Source organism: Athene cunicularia (genome assembly GCF_003259725.1).
Source record: "Athene cunicularia isolate RWA chromosome 12 unlocalized genomic scaffold, athCun1 chr12_part1, whole genome shotgun sequence".
Lineage (NCBI taxonomy): Eukaryota > Metazoa > Chordata > Aves > Strigiformes > Strigidae > Athene > Athene cunicularia.
Genome location: NW_020799116.1, coordinates 20,078,795 through 20,097,545, shown reverse-complemented (window position 1 = coordinate 20,097,545; position 18,751 = coordinate 20,078,795). Strand labels below are relative to the sequence as shown.

The 18,751-nt window shown below is 37.8% G+C and overlaps 1 protein-coding gene across 1 annotated transcript in view; it reads right to left on the bottom strand.

Moving 5' to 3' along the window:
- The window catches only part of IARS (isoleucyl-tRNA synthetase), a 107,992-nt gene that overhangs the window by 28,338 nt on the left and 60,903 nt on the right, over positions 1–18,751 (bottom strand). Inside the window, exons 18-24 of the mRNA XM_026857429.1 lie at positions 17,496–17,582; positions 16,623–16,706; positions 11,994–12,141; positions 9,039–9,159; positions 4,539–4,630; positions 4,103–4,180; positions 3,516–3,637 (exon numbers count right to left, since the gene is read on the bottom strand). Of these exons, the coding sequence (XP_026713230.1) occupies positions 3,516–3,637; positions 4,103–4,180; positions 4,539–4,630; positions 9,039–9,159; positions 11,994–12,141; positions 16,623–16,706; positions 17,496–17,582 (732 nt within the window). The remainder of the gene's footprint in view (positions 1–3,515; positions 3,638–4,102; positions 4,181–4,538; positions 4,631–9,038; positions 9,160–11,993; positions 12,142–16,622; positions 16,707–17,495; positions 17,583–18,751) is intronic.

Genomic DNA, 18,751 nt, shown 5'->3' with positions numbered 1-18,751 from the left:
TATAATGAAGTACAGTTGCCAGGTAGCAAGTTTTGCAGGCAGGGAAAAAGTAGTAGATGGGATGTATTTAGAGTTTTTCTTTATGGTTAATTTAGCTGCAGATGCATGTAGGAATGTTACAATTTCCCTAACTTGGTGTCTTCTGCATCTTGATGAAGCAATTACAGAATGGGCACAAAGTTGGTTAGACAGCCGTATCTGCAAACTAATTACAATTTCCTGTCAAAATGGAAGAGTGCATATGAGGGCCTGACCTGGCTCTGGTGGCATCAATTATTTTAATTAATGAGAATATACTTACTAAATTTGCAGATGGCACGAAGCTGAGATGGGCTGCAAGGATGTTAAAGCACAGGATCAGAATTCAAACTGATGATGACAAAGCGGCCAAATCGGAATGTAATTCAATGAGGGCACAAATCAACTTCTAAATATAGACAGGAGTGATCAGTTGTGGACGTGCAAGGTTGCAGCTTGGCTGGCCAGGTTGTGGCACAGCACCCGGGGGCCAGGAGCTGGGCTGGGCTGTAACCTGCCTGTGGGCCACCAGCACCAGGCTGCTGGGGTGTGCATGGTACAGCAAAGGGAAGTCAACTTGCTCTGCTCATCATCAAGGGCAGTTGTTGGTACCCTACAATTTAAATAAATTAAAAGTGGACCAGGTGAGAGAGCACTTAGAGATAAAGAACAGGACTGATTAGAGGGCTGGGAAACTGGACTAAAGAAAAATGAGGAATACTTAACCTACACTAAAGACTTTCTGTACATGTCATCAATCTTCAAATTGGAAGATGTTAGTGCAGAGGTTAAGGATGTGCTGAGTATGATCTGACCCTCATGGCAGGGTTTGAAATGATGGGAAACAGTGGCTAGACATTAGAAATACACTGTTTCCATAGCTCCTGCAGCAAAAGTAGGAAGGCATCTAATGCAAGAAGTGGATGCCAAAGAAGGAAAAGTGTTCATATTTCTGTATTGGTTTTATTTGGAAAACTGAAGCAGTGTTGGGTTTTTGTGTGTGGGCTACAGGGGGAGGGTTGGTTGTTCGGGGGTTGAGTTAGCTGACATTCACAAATTGTTTCAAGTGAACTAGCTGCCAACGGTTCCCAAAATGTTGTTTTCTTTATTTCTTGAGTAGCTGCATAAATTGAGCATCTCCTTTAAAACTGCATAAGAGTCATATCAAGACCAGATATACTAGTTCAAAAGACAGTTGTGAACAAAATGAACAAAGCTGCTTGCTGTAATGTAAGTAACAACAGCACAGGGATTAAAACCATGTATCCAGTAAGGATTGTCAAGAACAGAACTGGTAAAGCAAAACTTAGAACTGAGATATCCCCACCTTCTGCACTAGAGCTTTAAGATGTTAGTACCCATTTTGAAGCTTTTGATCTTCCAAAAGCCAGTCTCCAGGATGATCCCCCAAAAACTTGGAAACATGTAAATTGTGAGATAGAAAATTTTGCTCCCAGAAAGGCTCATAGAGATTGGCAATATTTCAATATTACTTGCCATAACTTAACAACACAGTAGAGCCACAAAAAGAGAAAAGTCTTCACAGGTTGCATGCACATGCACAAATTTTAATGCAACCAATCTGTTCAGACCCTAAGCAACCTCAGTGGGGTTTGTAACACAGGCATTGAGTCAAGTTCAGCTGTCAAAGTGGCCAAGTCCTTTAGCTTTATCTGTACATACCCAACATACTGTTAAAGTAGTATTTTCCATAACTGCATCAAAAAATGTCTCTTATTATTAACTAACAATATTGCCCTTATGCAGTCATCAGAAAAATATTCAAAGAAAAATGCAATGATGTGCTTAGCAACTCAAGGTGAAACTCAAACTTCAGCAATAATTTAGTCCTGAGAACATGTCTTTTTATCTGACAAAGGGAACAACTGATATGTAGGGGATCCAGTAAATTACACAAATGAGTAGCAGATAAAAATGCAAAGCACAACAGGAAACCTGTGCAAGCCACTCAAATACATCATACGTTTCCATGATACAGCAGCAAGTCAGCACTAACAGGAATACAAAGTTACTAAGCCACTTTTAAACACTCAAGCTAAGCCCATGTCTGAACTGAGTTCCTGCAAATAGCTCACTATCCCTCCATTGCTCCATTCTAAAGGAGCTCGAAACCATTTCTGATAGCTCACTGATGAGGAGTTTTGCATTCTTTGATTACATATTCTTTACAGCACTTTCCCAGGGAACGGAAAATCAGCACCATCATTATGTCAATCTCAAACTCCCTGTTGCAATAACTCTCACTATTAAAGCTATCAGAAAGAACCCACACCTTCCTCAAAGGATATAGTATCCATAAAAGAAACACCATTACTAGAAGGTTTAAATTTTTAAACTGGCATATAAAGTATCAAGGTCAGCTCTCTTGTCCTTGAGGCTTTTCAGACTGAGCTCCAATGCAAAAGGGAAGTTTGCTTCTCTTACATTGAGTGACAGAGCGCAATGCAGCCACTAAGTTAATCCACTAATGCAGCACCAAGGCACTAATGAGCAACTGATTACTGTAATACTAATGCCTCCCTCAGCTGGATTTAAAAAAAGACAAAATAACAAAACAAACCAAATCAACTTCAGTTGTCAAGTTCTACCTGAGGTAAATTGATACTATGGATAACCCAGAGCATACGTCCAGTACAACCACACAGACTCAAACCTGTCTGAGACACGCGGGCACTAACAAGAAAACTTCCAAAGAAATGATCTGTCTGGAAAGCTCTCTCATATGATGTATCCTCTTACAAGGAAGTGGCAATCTCTGGACAATGGTTGAAGCTCTTGGTCTGAAGCCAAAAGAACTCACTCTGCTGGCTCTGGTCCACACCAAACAGAAATTCCAATTCACACAGGGTCTGGCATCAGCATTCACTAAGAAGAGCCTGGAGATGGGGGGATGCACATGTTCTTGCAAACGTAGGGCCCACAAGAAACTTTTATAATCCTGTTGGCCCCTTCATGGGTAGGCATTATAGCTTTTAGCCAGTGCACATTTTGAAGAGTAAAAAGGACATTTCTTGCCCACCACAAGAAGAAAAGACTGAGTTGGGAACACGCATTCCTCCTATTCGCTTTCCTTCCTACCTACAATCCTTTAACCTGGCACAAGTCTAATGCCTAAATGTGTAAGGAAAAGAAAATTCCCAGATAACACTGAGAGTGGAGCGTGAAGCATAGTGCTAGTGAAATGTTCTCCTACAGCAAAAAACCTAACATTAATCAGAGTTTAATCAAAACTTAAATATTTTTTGCTCATAGAAAAGAATGTGTTACATATTATCCTAAAATTCTTCCTGAGGCAAAGAAATATTCACATTATTAAAGCAGCTTGCTTTCTTGCAATGCAAAACAGTTTTAAACACAAGTAAGTGAAGGAGCACTGTTTTGTGTAAAGCAAAAAATCCCCAACCAACAAACCAACAACCAATCAAAATCCAACCAAAACAAAACCTCATTTTGTGACATAACAAGCTGTCTCTTACCTCACTTGGGGAAGCATGAGGTAGTGGATGCTTTCAGTATTCTTTTCCTGAACCGAGGCCGGATCAATAAGCGTCTTCAGGTTCTGGTACATCAGCTCAGTGATAAATGGAGTATATGGTGCCTGTAATGTTGCATTCAGTCATCACCTTTTCTTTATTGTTTGTACATTACGAATCAGTAATACTTATGAACTGCATAAGGACAATTCAGCAAAACCAATGCTTACACAGTGTCTTTTATGCAGAACTGAGGTTATTCAAAATGCAGACTGAAATAAACAAAGAAACTGCTACTACTTATTCACCTCCTTCCAAATATTTACACGCTACTTTTGGGCATCAAATAACAAATCATAATGTCTCCATCAGTCAGGTGGTATCTGCCTTCTTTTAGTACCATGGAGCAGATGAACAAATAAAAGGGGGAGGTGGAAAATGAACTGTGCTACACAAATCAGTAGCAATATGTTTTTTCTCCCAATGTGTTCAGTCTCTGTACCCCTAGTTTCTATGGTCAACTTTGACACAAAGGTGCATGCTTTTAGATTAACTACATTAAAAATGCCAAACAATTATAGTGGGCTTACCATAAGTCTACACATGGAGAACAAAACACTAAACAAGGTTTCCAAGGCCATAATGCAGTCTTCAGTCCCATTCTCGCCCTATTTGTAGAATTCACCAAGAAAAAAAAACAACAACTGCAATTTTAGGATCAGTAAGTGCACTTCAATAAACTTCAAAAATGTCCTATGTTAATGCAATAAACTGGTTTTCCAAACTGTATTTGTTCTGCTCAATCCCACCCACCAAGTGAAACAGAATTACTAGACACTGTTTGTTTTTCCTCATAAAGCAAAGAGGAGGAAGAAATGTTAACTTCTCATTTCTACTATCGGGTACAAACTGATATAATTTGAAGTGCAGCATAAATATTTTGTGTAACACCATGAAGCTGCTATTCATTAACATAGACTACTAGGACTTTGTTTACAGTGCAAGATTGCAGAAGCAGATACCTACCTTTAGTCTTCTGCGATTCATTCTAACATACCAGTTGGTCAGAATATCAACAAACTTCACTAATCGAGGGACTACAGTGTACAGCCTGTAAGCTAGAAGGAAAAATGTTTACTGTAGTTAATATTTGCCCTCTGCATCAAGCTCCTGAAGCAGCACATTATCATTTGTATCTCTGGTGTTAAACATAAAACTTGAGCAAAAGCACTTATGTTAGTAAGATCAAAAAAGTGGTTAGACATACTATTATGTTAAAACTGTATTTTGAAATTGCACATGCCATCAATTCTCATGCTTCAGGACAAACACATCTACCACTAAATTGTTTCCCTAATCCTACACAAACAGGCATTATGGAAGCCTTATGCTTTTATCTGACTCGTAAAGAGGATAGTGGATAAGAGACTATTAATCACAAAGGATTTGGCAAATCCTAGATTTGCACATGCTGTAAATACAGCCAAGTCACTGAAAGTTTAACAGAAATTATGTAGAATCATACAATAAAATATTAATAATTACTGCCAACATTTTCTTTTTTGTTTGCCAGTTTTAAGATGAGACACCTATTTCAATCAATTGTCCCTGAATTAATTGCAATTTTTTGTTATTTTTCTAAGTAACACAGTAGGCTAAATGAACGTAAAGTAACAGCAAGCCTGACGAGGTAAGAAGATAAACATAGCTGTATTTTCAAGTTCTGTGTAACTTAAAAGCATGGAGGACTGCCAACACAAGAAAGAAGGTCATCATAAGCATCACTATGCAACTGGTAAAACAAATTTCAGTTGTTCATGAGAGAACTGGGGGGTGGGGACAGACCTTAAATAGGACTCAAGTCTTCTAAGGAAAAACTTGTGTATCACTTCTCTAAAAGCAAAGAGCTTTTTGATCTCTATTCTGAATTAGTTCCATTAATCAGGCAGCTACTGAATAAAATGGATCCTTGCTCCAAAAGCTCCACCACACTTTTCATTGCCTTTTCTAAAATAGAACTGTTTTAAAGGCAAAATACTGGTATTTAAACCCAAAAAGGAAATGCTCAGAAGATTCATGCCATGGTGAGGAAGACATGATTTATGTGGGAATTTGTATTCCTAAAAAATTCCCAGCTCCCTTCTATGGGTTATCTAGTTAGGAGACTGGTTAAAAACAAACAAACAAAAAAATCAAAAACACACCCTTCAGGCATAGTAGAACTTTAGATCTTTAATAAAGGATTCAAGTTAGCCTGGAAACATGCATTTCTCCCCTCAACAGCTGTAATCCCAGTTCATAAACCAAATTATGAAATCTTACTTTTTCACGACTCAAAACAGCCTGCATGCACATGGAAACACGTGCACACACACATGCACAATTCTTTCAATTTCCATCATCAGGAGAAAAGTTGTTTTGTAAAATAATTGATTGTATTGGACACTTAAGTAGAAGGAAAAGCCTAATAAGGCTTACCGGTTTAAATACAGAATTTTAACCCCCCTTAGAACACAAAGGATTGTTTGCCCTATTTTCCATAATATCTTCCCAATGCCTTACCTACTTACCCCATCTATCAAAGGGCCCAAATTCCAGAAATTTCGATCATAAAAGATGAGGTTTAGGGAAAAAACTATACTACTATTTAATAGCTAATAATTAATTTGCATTAAGCATATTATTATCAAAGTGAAGCCAAGTGAGCTACACCAGCTGCTGCTGGACAGGTTACTAGCATATGTCTACCCAACGAGCAGCACTCCTGAAAAGAGCATGTCTACAGCTCCAGTTTTGGGCACCTATTAAACCAGAGATAACACACAACAGCAAAAACCCTCTTTGACTTTTGCCCATTTTCCATTAATAACTGAAGTTACACTACTTTGTGATACGCATTGCCTCCTTTTCTCAATTGCATACATTCTAGGAAACCAAAAGCTCTCCCCAAGCCAGGATTAGCAGAAGGTTGTTACACACTTTGCAAGTTTTTCCAGGCTCTCTAAAGCATCCCAAAGTTGCAGTGTGCACAGGCACGTTCCCCTGCCCACTCTCAGTCTATTCAAGTGAGGTCAATAACAGACTGACAAGGACTCCATTTAGGCTGAAATACTGCTGGCTATTCAAGCTACTGGTGGAAACTGGGGCAGAATTAACATAAGTTTTACTTAATGGAAATATTTTTCTAGAGGCAGGCAATCGGTGTAAAATTTAGCTCCACTATAACACGCACTTGACGAAATAAAAGAAGCTAAGCTCATCTGCAACACTGTCCTGGTTAGTGGTGTCTTTTGATATTTAGGTTTAAGCCTGTATGTTCTTACACACAATCACAAACACAGTTGCAGGAACAGCACGTTACAGTACAGACTGTGCCATTTCTTTGACAGATAGTGCCCAAATATCACCTCAGCATCACTGGCTCTGCTATGATTTAAACATGGCAGAGACAACAAAATTATTTTTTTACACATCTTGTAGGTAAGAGTTGTATAGCATTAGCTGGCAAACACAATCATTTATTTTTGCTCATATCATGCCACATCTACACCAGCTTCAGCTTTTTTATATTATTTTCAAAATCTTGGGTTCTAAAATGAAGCTTGTGTAGTATATTTATTTGCTTTACCTAGCATTTGAGGTTATCAGTCACCATTATAACCTTCCCTCACCTCTCCCTGATTTTTCTCCTACTTCAAGTCATCTGTAGAAAATATTTTTAAAAATCCAAAACTATTTTCTAAAAAAAAGATTAGCACAAGAGTATCGTGTCACAATACACAAATTTACTGCATCTCATTAACAGCTGACTGAATTCAGAGTTTGAGCAGAAAAATAATCATGTTATTAATCACTTCCAAACGAGATGTGTCGCTCATTTGATGAGCACATCATGTTATCTTCTCCTAACCCAAGACAATAGCCTTTAATACCAACACCGCAGTCTTGTAAGTCTTCACCCTGTCATTTTCCAACAGCAAATTTTCTTCTCCTGCTTGGAAGGATCTTCTTGCTTTGTAAAGATGTCAGCTGACACATGCCTTTTTATTAGCTTCATCTTCCTCTTAGAAATCCAGAGCAGAGAATTCAAGTTTCTACCCCCATGCTTATATTCCTGCAAATACTATTTCTGTTTAAACTGGGCACTAACCCAAGATCCCAGGTACATACTCAAATGAATTTTCCACTGTCCCTCAAAGTCTCTTCCTCCTTACATGCATCATGTAAACTTGCATAGGCTCTGTGTATTTCTGTTTGGCCACACATGAAACTCCACACACACCACCATCAAATTTCAAGGACAAAACTTCTAGGAAGAAGCCACACTTTGTCTACCATAGACAGCTTTTATCATATTCCTGGGTTTGGTAGCTTAAGGATTCTTTCTTCCTTTAATGAAATTATGACCTCACCTGAATTTTGTTATTTACCAAAATGACCTGCTTTATACACTGCAGCAAGAAAAACTCATCTTACTGGTCTTGATGAGAATGAACACCATGACCGTCTAAGAGGGGGAAACACAAGACATGGCTGAAACAGCAGATGACTGTCCTGTGTCCTCAAACTCAGATCTGGCATTTAGCTGTTTCCTCATTATCCATCATCCCACTAATACCTTCTTTCCCCAAGCCTAAGCAAACCTGCAGAAGACTTCTAAAAATTCTTCCAAGGGCAACAATATCACAGGCATAGGGGACATTGTTTATTCATAAACAGGAACCCTAATGGCAAAAGCCACTTGGTTCTCAATATCTAGGTTTCTAATGCCCTTAAAGGGACCAAAACCTCTACAAATCCCATCGTGACTTTATCTGAAAGTCTGTAAGGTTACTGGATCAAACTAACTACTTCAGGGGGCTCCTGCAGCACCTTCTCTTTGCAATTAATATTGTCTTAATATAATGCAAGAACTGAGAGGTATGCTATGATGAAAAAGATAACATGTAGGAAGAAAAAAAAAACAGGACAGTTATCTTCTTACAGCTATGCAATATCCTAATGCTATTCCACCCCACTGCAGACACTCCCTATATTATTACAAAGGAACCCTCTCCATGGAACTATGCAGGAGAAAATGTATTCCCATGCTCATGTACCTCTCAAAATTATTTTTTTAGCTAACGAGCACTGCAAATTTAATCCTTTTTTTTTTTTTACAGCTTCCCCAAATTCAACTAGCTTCTTTTTCACTGCTGTCTTTCAGTTACTATTATAATATTATTAATAGCTCCAAGCACTGCAAAAGATGGTGTTACAGCAACAAACTACATCGCTGAACTCATAGGATTAGCCATGACAAAAAAGCCTCATCAGTTTTTGAAATCTCAGGAGCAAGCATAGCAAAATCTGTATCAACACCCATCAAAGTAGCATTCCATGTATTATGGTACCTAGTTAAAGATTTCCTTCCTTTTATCTGAACTGCAAGTCTCATGTGGAATCTAGAAATCCCTGGATGAAATGGATAGTTCTCTAATCAAAAATTAAAAACCCATACGCTCACCCGATCAAACATGTGCATACCTGCCATTTCAGCTTTGAAGAACTTAATGAGTGACTGGGTAAAAGAAAGAATCCATTTATCCATGATGTTATTGCTCTCCTTAAGTGTGTTCTCATTGTAAAGGAATTCTCTTCCCTCATCCTATCATCAACACAAAAACACAAAACACATTTTGAAGTCATAAGGGTATATATTCAAACCTCTGTATAGAACCACCTGTCAGATACTAATATTTTGTCACCTTCATTGTGTTACACTGGCTTCCTATGGGAGAACATTAAATTCTAGAAACATATATGTAAGAAATAGCTAAGGAAAACCTGACTCGCACTGCTGCTGATTTCACCACACTGGCTCTTCAACCACAAAAGGAGGCCAGTTATTTGGATGTGTTAAACCAAAGTCGTTCTTTCACTGTTTGCACTATGTCATGGCTTCCAAACATAGGGTAGGACTCTTGAATTTACCTAACTCCTTCATCTAGGAGAATCCAAAGCATTTACAAGAAATGTACTATGAAAATGAATTCTATTTGGGGGAAGGGCATATAAATAATATAATTATTTTCTAAGAACATGTGACAATTTCAACATATTAAAATATAGAAGAATTTAATAAGCTTAAAAAACAGGTGGAATTTTTAGGCATCCAACATGCATATAGTGCATTTTGTTGCTTTCCAGAATACTGATGTCTGCACCCATCTGAGAAATTTCATAACGCTTTAGTGATTCTGTAGAGCATTGCAAGCAAGACCACAAGTAAGAATGCTTGTCAGTGCCTACGGTCCCACTCTTCCATGTGAACATTCTTATGACTGGTTGAAAACGTGGTTTGTTTTTTTTTTTTCAGGTTTACAAACAGTATTTAGCATCTGGTTTTAAGAGCCTTTGGACTTTCCCCTCCTTCAGAGTCCAGATGAAAAAATATGTTTGGATTATTTGACCCAGTAATTATGCATCCATTTACACACTATAAAGGAGAAGATTCTTAAAGAAGAAATGCATCTGCACACCCACAAGTGCAGCAATCCCAGTGTGAGGTCAGCAATCATTTAACCAACTACAATTACTGTGGTAATTACAGTAAGCATAAAACTCTTATTAGACTTCATCCAGGACACTGGGCTTGTAGTTTCTCTCTTGGAGGAAGCAGAATACAATGAAAAAGTTGTTTAAGACTGTGCATGAAATCTAATTTAAGCCTTATCACCTCGACTAGCACATTCTTTTGCCTAATATGGTGCATAGGAATGGTTTCACTACCTATTTAGAAAGAAAAATCACACCTGCTGAATTACCAAACTATCTGCTTAAGCACCTGGATTTTCCACTGGGGTCTTCCATCCCAAACTTGGCTGATCTTGCAAGATTTAATGGGATCACAGCAAGAAGCTGCAAAGCACACTTTAGACAATTCAAGGTCAAACAGCAAAAACTGAAGCATATTTTTGGAGCAATGCCTAAGTTTGTCTGATGAATGTTGTCTAGGGATCCTAAGAAAAGATTTGTTAAATGTTAGGATCTGAAGTTACTAGACTTTCTTCCCAAAAGGGGTTGTTAAAAAGATAAAACCATTTATTTAAGTCAGCTATTTACGGTACTATTTATTGAAGTCAGCTGCCTCTACTGCTTCAAATGGCAGCTCTCCACAGTGATTAAGCTGCTACTGTAATTTCATGTGTAGTACAAGGTTTGAACTTTTTCACTTAGTTCCCACTCTCCCATAAAAGTCTGCAGTAACAAGCGGTAACCTTCTATCATTAATCTCAGCTGAAAGATTAAAATTGGCTTCAACAGAAGCTATACAATACACACATAAAATCTTCAATTTAAATGAAAAATTACTATAGGTAAGAAAATTTAATCTTGCTTTCATTCTGAAAGTGTAGAAACTCATGTCACTCATCCAGCATTTTTAGTAGACTTCAAATGTAATCTACAAGTCAAAAGCATTATTGCTTTTATGATGATTTACCTTTCTTTCCATTCCATTTCTTTATTTTTTTCCTAAGCTGTATTTAAATTTAACTTTAAAAAAATTAGCTGTCATGTTACAGAAGGCAGTCTTCTTGCTGTGGCTAATGTATTCAGTATCGAGTATTCCCAAGTTAAACATTTTTATGCAGATTCATAACTGAAGTTACAGTAAATGAGTTGGCTCAAGAAATTGTCACAGCAACCTCTACTGAAAATAACTTTCTTTTCTTTACTTATATGCAGGTCCATTTCTGTTAAATCTGTGTGCTATTAAGCAATGTCCTCAGTCAGAGAAACTTGCAGACCATATGCCATCCCCCAATGGCATCCTTCCTGCGATGCAGCCATGCCTGACTGTGTGACACAGGGTAACAGCGAAGGAGAAGCAGCAGCAGCACTCAAGGCAGTATTACTGATACGTACTGCCTCCAAGCTACTACACAAACACCGATAAAACAATTACTAGAAGACCAACAAAGTCTATAATGGACATTTCAGAAGGATTCCCTCAAGCACATGTGGTACCTGGCTCTTAACTGGTACTCCCAGCAAGGTGACTAGAAGCAGATAATTGCTTAGTATGTATTAACCCCACAAACCTCAAGTCCCTTTCTTGTTCTCCAATTTCAAGAGCATGAATGTAATAGCATCACATTTATCTCAAATAAAAAGGAATCAAGAGCACCCTAATCTGAGAAATGATAGCTGTTATGTCTTGACAATCCCCTACCTTGCACTTCTACGAAATAGTAAGCTTGGTCAAAAAGAGAAAGATGCAGGGTGATTACAGCTGTACAAAACAAGGGTACCAACAGCAAATAACATCGTAGTTAACAGCAAGTAGATACAACCTGATCTAAGGTCAGCCTGAGTCCAGAGTCAGAGCTCAGAGCTCCCTCCCAATCTAAATTCCTCTACAATGCTAAGTCAGTCTAGCAGTGTAAAAAGCACAAAGCCCCTTCCACTTTGCTTTTCCATGCTCGAGACATCTGGTACCTTATGTTGCAGGATTTGAACATTCTGAACAAGAAAGCGATATGCATTGTACCAGGGCAGGAATACATCCTTCAGTATATCCCTTACTCCTTCCTCCTTAAATCTCAGATTTTCTGCTCTTACCACAGGAGAATTGATCAAGTATAACCTGCAAAATAAGAACACATACTTAAGATCTTAAAACTGCATATTCTGACAGAAATGCACTTAAACACACAGTAAACCCTAGAGAGATACAGTAAACCCTAGAGCGCTGTATAGCAAGAGAAAGATACCTCAGGGAGCAGTATCACCCTAAGAACTCTAAGGAAGACAGTATTGTAAGCATATAACATATTGAACATATGACAATTTACTTCCTAGTGCTACAGGATTATTTTTATGATACTGCATATGGAATTTGAATTGAAGGTTTCTTTTTTAACTAGAAGTTAACTGAAGTGATAACACATAGCTCAGATGCTATCACAGTACAAAACAAGCAATGGATGCATGGATTTAGTGTTCATCTTTAGAATGGCACCTACTGGTTTGGTAATATTTTGAATTCCTTAACAATGACATGGTACCTTCCTACTCAATCTAGTTAATTTCCTCAATTACAGAAAGTTTAGGGCCCACTGAAAACACAGGACTAAGGACCAATGCAAGGGGGGCAAATCAAAGCAAAAGAACAGAAATTAGTGTTGTTCAGAAAAACAGCCCACACCCCCAAAAGAGGACAAAGGGTGTGCCTTCTTCCAATACAAATGTGCTTCAGCTCCAGAAACAGCTCTGAAACAGCAAAACAGAGGATTCAGGTGACACTCACTACTTCTATCAGAAGCAGCCCCTCACAGAATCATGCCCACCTCAGTCAAGCAGGTTCATCTGTACAGGAAATTCACCCTGTCTAGAGAGATTCTCCTCAGGTCAGTCTCAAGTTAACAGTTCCTCATTTCAGAGACAGATATCTCCCCCAGACTCCTTCCTGGCTCAAAGTTTGCAAAAAAACATCTTTACCCCATCTTCACAGAATTACCTAGGTTGAAAGAGACCTTGAAGATCATCCAGTCCAACCATCAACCTCACACTGACCGTTCTCAACTCCACCAGATCCCTCAGTGCTGTGTCAACTCTACTCTTTAACCCCTCCAGGGATGGCAACTCCCTCCCTGCCCTGGGCAGCCCATTCCAACGCCCAACAACCCCTTCTGCAAAGAAATACTTCCTGATATATAGTCTAAATCTTCCCTGGCACAACTTGAGGCCATTACCCTTGTCCTATCACTTGTTACTTGGTTAAAGAGGCTCATCCCCAGCTCTCTGCACCCTCCTTTCAGGTAGCTGTAGAGGGCGATGAGGTCTCCCCTCAGCCTCCTCTTCCCTAGACTGAACAACCCCAGTTCCCTCAGCTGCTCCTCATAAAACCTGTGCTCCCAGACCCTGCACCAGCTCTGTTGCCCTTCTATGGACACGCTCTTCTTCCCTAAGCAAATATTCTGTCTGTGGAGACAAACAGATATCTATAAAGTTAACTCAAAAAGAAACCAGGTTTTACTCAGGTATCAAAAAAACTTGAATACAAACTTGATTTAGATACACTTCATTTAATTTTCCAGATCTGAAAAACCAACAAAACATTTTTTTTATTTTAAAGATTGTGGCATTTCTCAATAGAAATTTATTAACTCATTTTCTCAGAGTTTATCAGCTTTTTCAAATCATGATTCTAAACTAATGTATCTTTACAGGCAGTTCACTTAGGAGGCTTTAAAATCTTAATGGGGTTTGACACAGCACATTCAAAATACCAGACCATAAATTCTTCAGGAAAGGGCTTCTTGCATAAAAATGAATACATAAAAATAGAGCTGCCAGAGCAAACAGACAGTAATGCTGCACAGAAATGGGTATTTTCAGTATGGTATTGAGAAAAAAAAAAAAAAAAAAAAAAAAAAAAAAATGTAAATATTATATCCAAATTCAAATTATAAATTTTCAAAAGTACAGAACAATTAAGCATGATAATGATCTAGTAAGTCCTTAAATGAAACTGGAATTTGTAATTACTATTGAAACCAAACCTCTCACCACAATTATTTATGTGCTTATTACTCATCATTTATTTCAGAAGTCAAACACAACTTTGCTCCAAATACGAGCGCTCGTCTGGCCCTGGGGTACACCAGGATACTCAGGCCTTGGACCTGTTTGGGACTTGCTTAGAATAATGACCACTTCAAATTGCTTCCACTGCTTTCCTCCTCAGGAGGCAGCAATGCAAACTATGAAGTATCAGCTAAATTGCTCCTTCGCACCCACCTCAGCAGCACTTGCTGCACAATCTACCAGCAGTCATCTTAAGATAGCTCTTAGGGAGAGTTTAAAGCAAATGCAGCCCTCTATGGCTACAGTTTGGGGGGTTTGTTTTTGTTTGGGTTTTGGGTTTTTTTTTTTAACATAGCAGTCCTACACTGCCTTACAATATGTAAATTTTGAAAGCATAGTAATTCCCTCAATTATCCCAATGCAAAGATAGTTACATTTACTATATGGAAAGAGAAATAAGGCACTCGATAAAGGAAGAAATCCATCAATTCAGTTAGACCATTGACAAATCTTCAAATCAAGCCAGTATTATCAAGTTTTCTAACACTGTATGAGAAACAATAGAGCAATCTCCTTTTCATCTAAAACAATCGTGTGTGGCATAATGTTATTTCTTCTGCATTTTAAGAATAAATTGAGAGGAGAATTTAACACATGACTTCTAACAGCAATACTTACCTCAGGGTACATGAAAACAAAGGGCTTGCTTATGAATACTATGACCATCAAATTCTCTTTCCAACATACTTCAACTTTGACATCTACCCGAAGTCATAGGTTTTAGGAATATCAGAATATAACTAGCTTTGACAACTCTTCAGATTTCACACAAGATTCAAGTTTCTGAAAGTCTGAAGTTGAGCTGTTAAATTTACTGTTATTATTTCTTCTGTTTACCCATTCAATTCCATATACTTACGATCTACATTTTCTGCTGATCCATTTATCAATAGTATATTCTCTGTTGAGAATACTTCAAAGCTATAGTTAAAAAAAAAAATATATATACACACACACATACACACTGCAAAAGCTAAAGTAACTCTGCAGGGAAACAGTGCCAAGGAAAAAAACTAAGTTGTAGCTTTTTCTATAAACAGAACACATCAAGTGCTTCAGTGAATAAGCAGAGACAACTGAATTGCAGAGCTCCTTCCATAAATGAACCTAGCCTGCAATGCTTTTTACTCTCTATGTGGGTGTATGTATAAATAAATGTGACATTAAAGAATGACTGCACAGGCAGAAAAATGAATTAGCTTTTCAGAAATCAAAATAACACGAATAATGGAAGTGTAACTTCTGGTGTTTGAGATTTTTTTGTTTTGTTTTAGAAAAAAGGCAGGGTTTTTTTCAACAGAAATGTCACCTGTAATTTAAGTCTCCAATTTGAGTAACTCCAACCCTTTTCACTCATATTGTTCCTGTTACCAATTCACTGATATTCTGCTAATACACCTTGATTATTTTTAAAAGCCAATCTTGACCAAATTTAAGAAATCCACCCAACTCTCCATTGTAAATGGAGATATGTATATGAGAAGATAATTTATTAGCTCTTTAAAATGCTAACGCTTGAAACAATAAGGAACTTAACATCTACTTAGGTTATCTAGAACAAGCAAGAGCCATCTTTCTCAAATAAACAAGAAACCACAATACACCAACCTTTCTTTCAGCCCAATCATTACCATGTATAGTTGTAACATACAACTCAATGTGTGATAGTTTAAAGTTTTCTTGTACATAGCAAGAATTACAGGGCTCTTGAGAAATGTGGAAGTAGTGTACTCCAACAGTTATTAAAATGTCTCTATTGTACCTTTACTTCAAGGTACCACTTCATGCATGTATAGTTAGTGCATCTAGCCAAAGTACCAGCTGACAGCATATTATGTTTATACATTAAGTGTAATTTTAATTAAACAATTCAACTGTGTTTAATCTGTTTGACCAGAACAATTTATATATACACACACATTAGGCTGCTCTACATCTGCTTTTCTGGTTTCACTACTATTAGATACATTCTATATACTTACATCAATAAAAAAGAAACCCTTTCCCTTTAGAAAAATGTATAAGCAGCAAACAGACATTTCTGTGTATTGTACTTCCCTAAAATAATGATTTAACAGTAAACTAATAGTATTGTTCTCAAAAATTTTATTCTAATTTTCACTGGGTCAATGCAGACCATTAGCCACAATAGCAGACAGTGCTGGCTCAAGTGGAAACAGTCTGTACAAACTGGACACACATTTTCTGACAAAAGGCCTCCGGTCAGCACATCAGCTTTGGTTGTTACCAGCCTTGAGGGAGATAAGACAAGGGCATAGAAAGTTCAGGGACTGTAACTGTTACCAGTTCTTTTCAGTCATTCACTCTTAGAGCTATGCAGCTGCCATAGGGTCTAGAAATTTTTAAAATTAAACTTTCTTCTTACTGTTAACTGTAAAAATCCCATAAGCAGCTCTCCTGGTCTGCCACAAACAGAAAGCTAACACATCAGATGGACATTAATTAAAGAAATCCTACCTTAGTGCATCAGCTCCATAACTATTTACGATACTCATTGGATCAGGATAGTTCTTCTTCCTTTTGCTCATCTTTTGGCCATCACTAGAAAATATCAGAAGGTAGGCATAAATTCCCAGAATTCTTGTAATACATGGATAAAGAAAAAAGGCCCTTTAAATCCAGCTTAGTTTCTCTGTCCTGTTAAGTTCTTGGTAGCACAGACATAATTATATACTAGCACATCTTTTCAGTATGACTGTTGAACCCACAAGAGCAACTAAGAAAAAAAAAAAAAAACACCCACAAAAAACCAAACAGTGCAAGAGGCTTCCAAATTACAAATCTAAGCAGGAAATCTCTTTCCCACCAAAGCTGAGGGAAAATGACTTGTTTTGAATCAAACCCTCCAACCCACTGGAAAAGCTTGATTTGAAAATAACATGAAAAAAATATAATTCACTTATTTAAAATTACATTTAAAACAACATTTATAATCCCCTTTACAGCACATACCATTTATTTCCTATTCTTCCCTATTCTGACTTTTTACTCAATTTCTCTCTCTACGAAGGACTAGATGAGATGCTGGGGGATGTGGTGTAGGGGAGAACTCTGGAGAGCTGGGCTGATGGTTGGACTCAATGATCCCGAGTGTCTTTTCCAACCTGAATGATTCTATGACCAATCCTGCTGGAAAGAACCTAGTGTAACAGACAGCTGGGAGGTGTAACTCTCGCACTCAGGTGCCTCCTACCTCCTACAACACCGACATCTCCCTGATAATCCTTAACAGCTTCAAAATCCATTTCAAATTTAGTTTACAATTCACAGGAACTTATCTGCAATATTCTTTGACTAAAAATCTGTCCAGGAAATAACTGACATACAAACCTGGCAAGAACAAGGCCATTCACAATTACATTCTTGAAAGGAGGCCTTCCAAAAAGAGCAGTGGACAGCACCAGCAAAGTGTAGAACCTGAAACAAGAGACAACATAAATGTGACTTTCTAAATACACCAAGATAAAGCCTGCATGTCCTTCACAACAAAATAGATTTTTTATTATGTTCTTTTACTCTAGCAAAGCTAAAACTTAAGTATTTGGAACATTTATGTGACAAAGACTCAGAAGAGGAGCTCATTGTAAGTAGACCTTTTTCTTCTTTGTAGCATATCGTGTTGTTTGCTCAGCTGTGATCTACTAGTCCAAGAAGGCTGAAAAATTGCAAGAGTAAACATTAGGGAGGTTATGAAGAGGAAAATTGTAGCATTTTTGCCTTTAATACAGAAAAGAGAATTCTGTCCCTTAACAAGCTTCCTATTTGCTCACTGTAAACCTCTGAACACAGCAGCAGTCAGGAACAGACACAACAGACAGGACTAGCACACTGCTTTTTTGTGCACATGTTAACGTGTGTATTCTTCAACCTAACAGACAACAGAACAGTTTCTGCTGGTAGCATACAAGCAAGGTAGCAAAAGTGAGGAGAGCCTCCTTTTGATCAGACAGACTTAGCTGGTTAAATCAGCCATCACTAGAAAATATGAGAATGTAGGCGTTCCCTACAACAAAGGGCAGCAGGGGGTTTCCTCCGCCTCCATTTGATGTGTTTTCAGTAACTCTATATATAATCCAGGACACTTAAGAAATCAGTGTTGGAGCAAGCACAGGGACCTATTGTTCAATATGTCAATATATGGTTGTATCTGAGAAAGATGATGTGATAATTTCATAGCCAGGAGTCAGAACCTTCACCGAAGGAGGTATCTATGAGCTTCTGTAACTGCACTGCTGGTAATTACTCCTAAGAAAATTACTGGAGGATGGGGCACAGCTTTCCTGGTTAAAAACGAGTATCACACTGACAATTGCTTAGCAACCTTAAAACAGCAGATGATTATAAAAAAACTAATTGATTGAGAATAAGGCACACGAGGTTATGCCATAGAACTATACATTTGCATGAAGATTTAGTAGAGAAACACTTCAGTGAGGAAAAAAAAAAATCCATCTGTATATTCTAAAGTTGTTTTTATCAAAAAGCTGCCTATAATTACAAAAGCATTATTCTGACACTTGAGGGTCCAAAGCTCTGTAAAGGCTGCTGTGTGTATTACTGCATTTATTAAGTGGCTTACACAACAA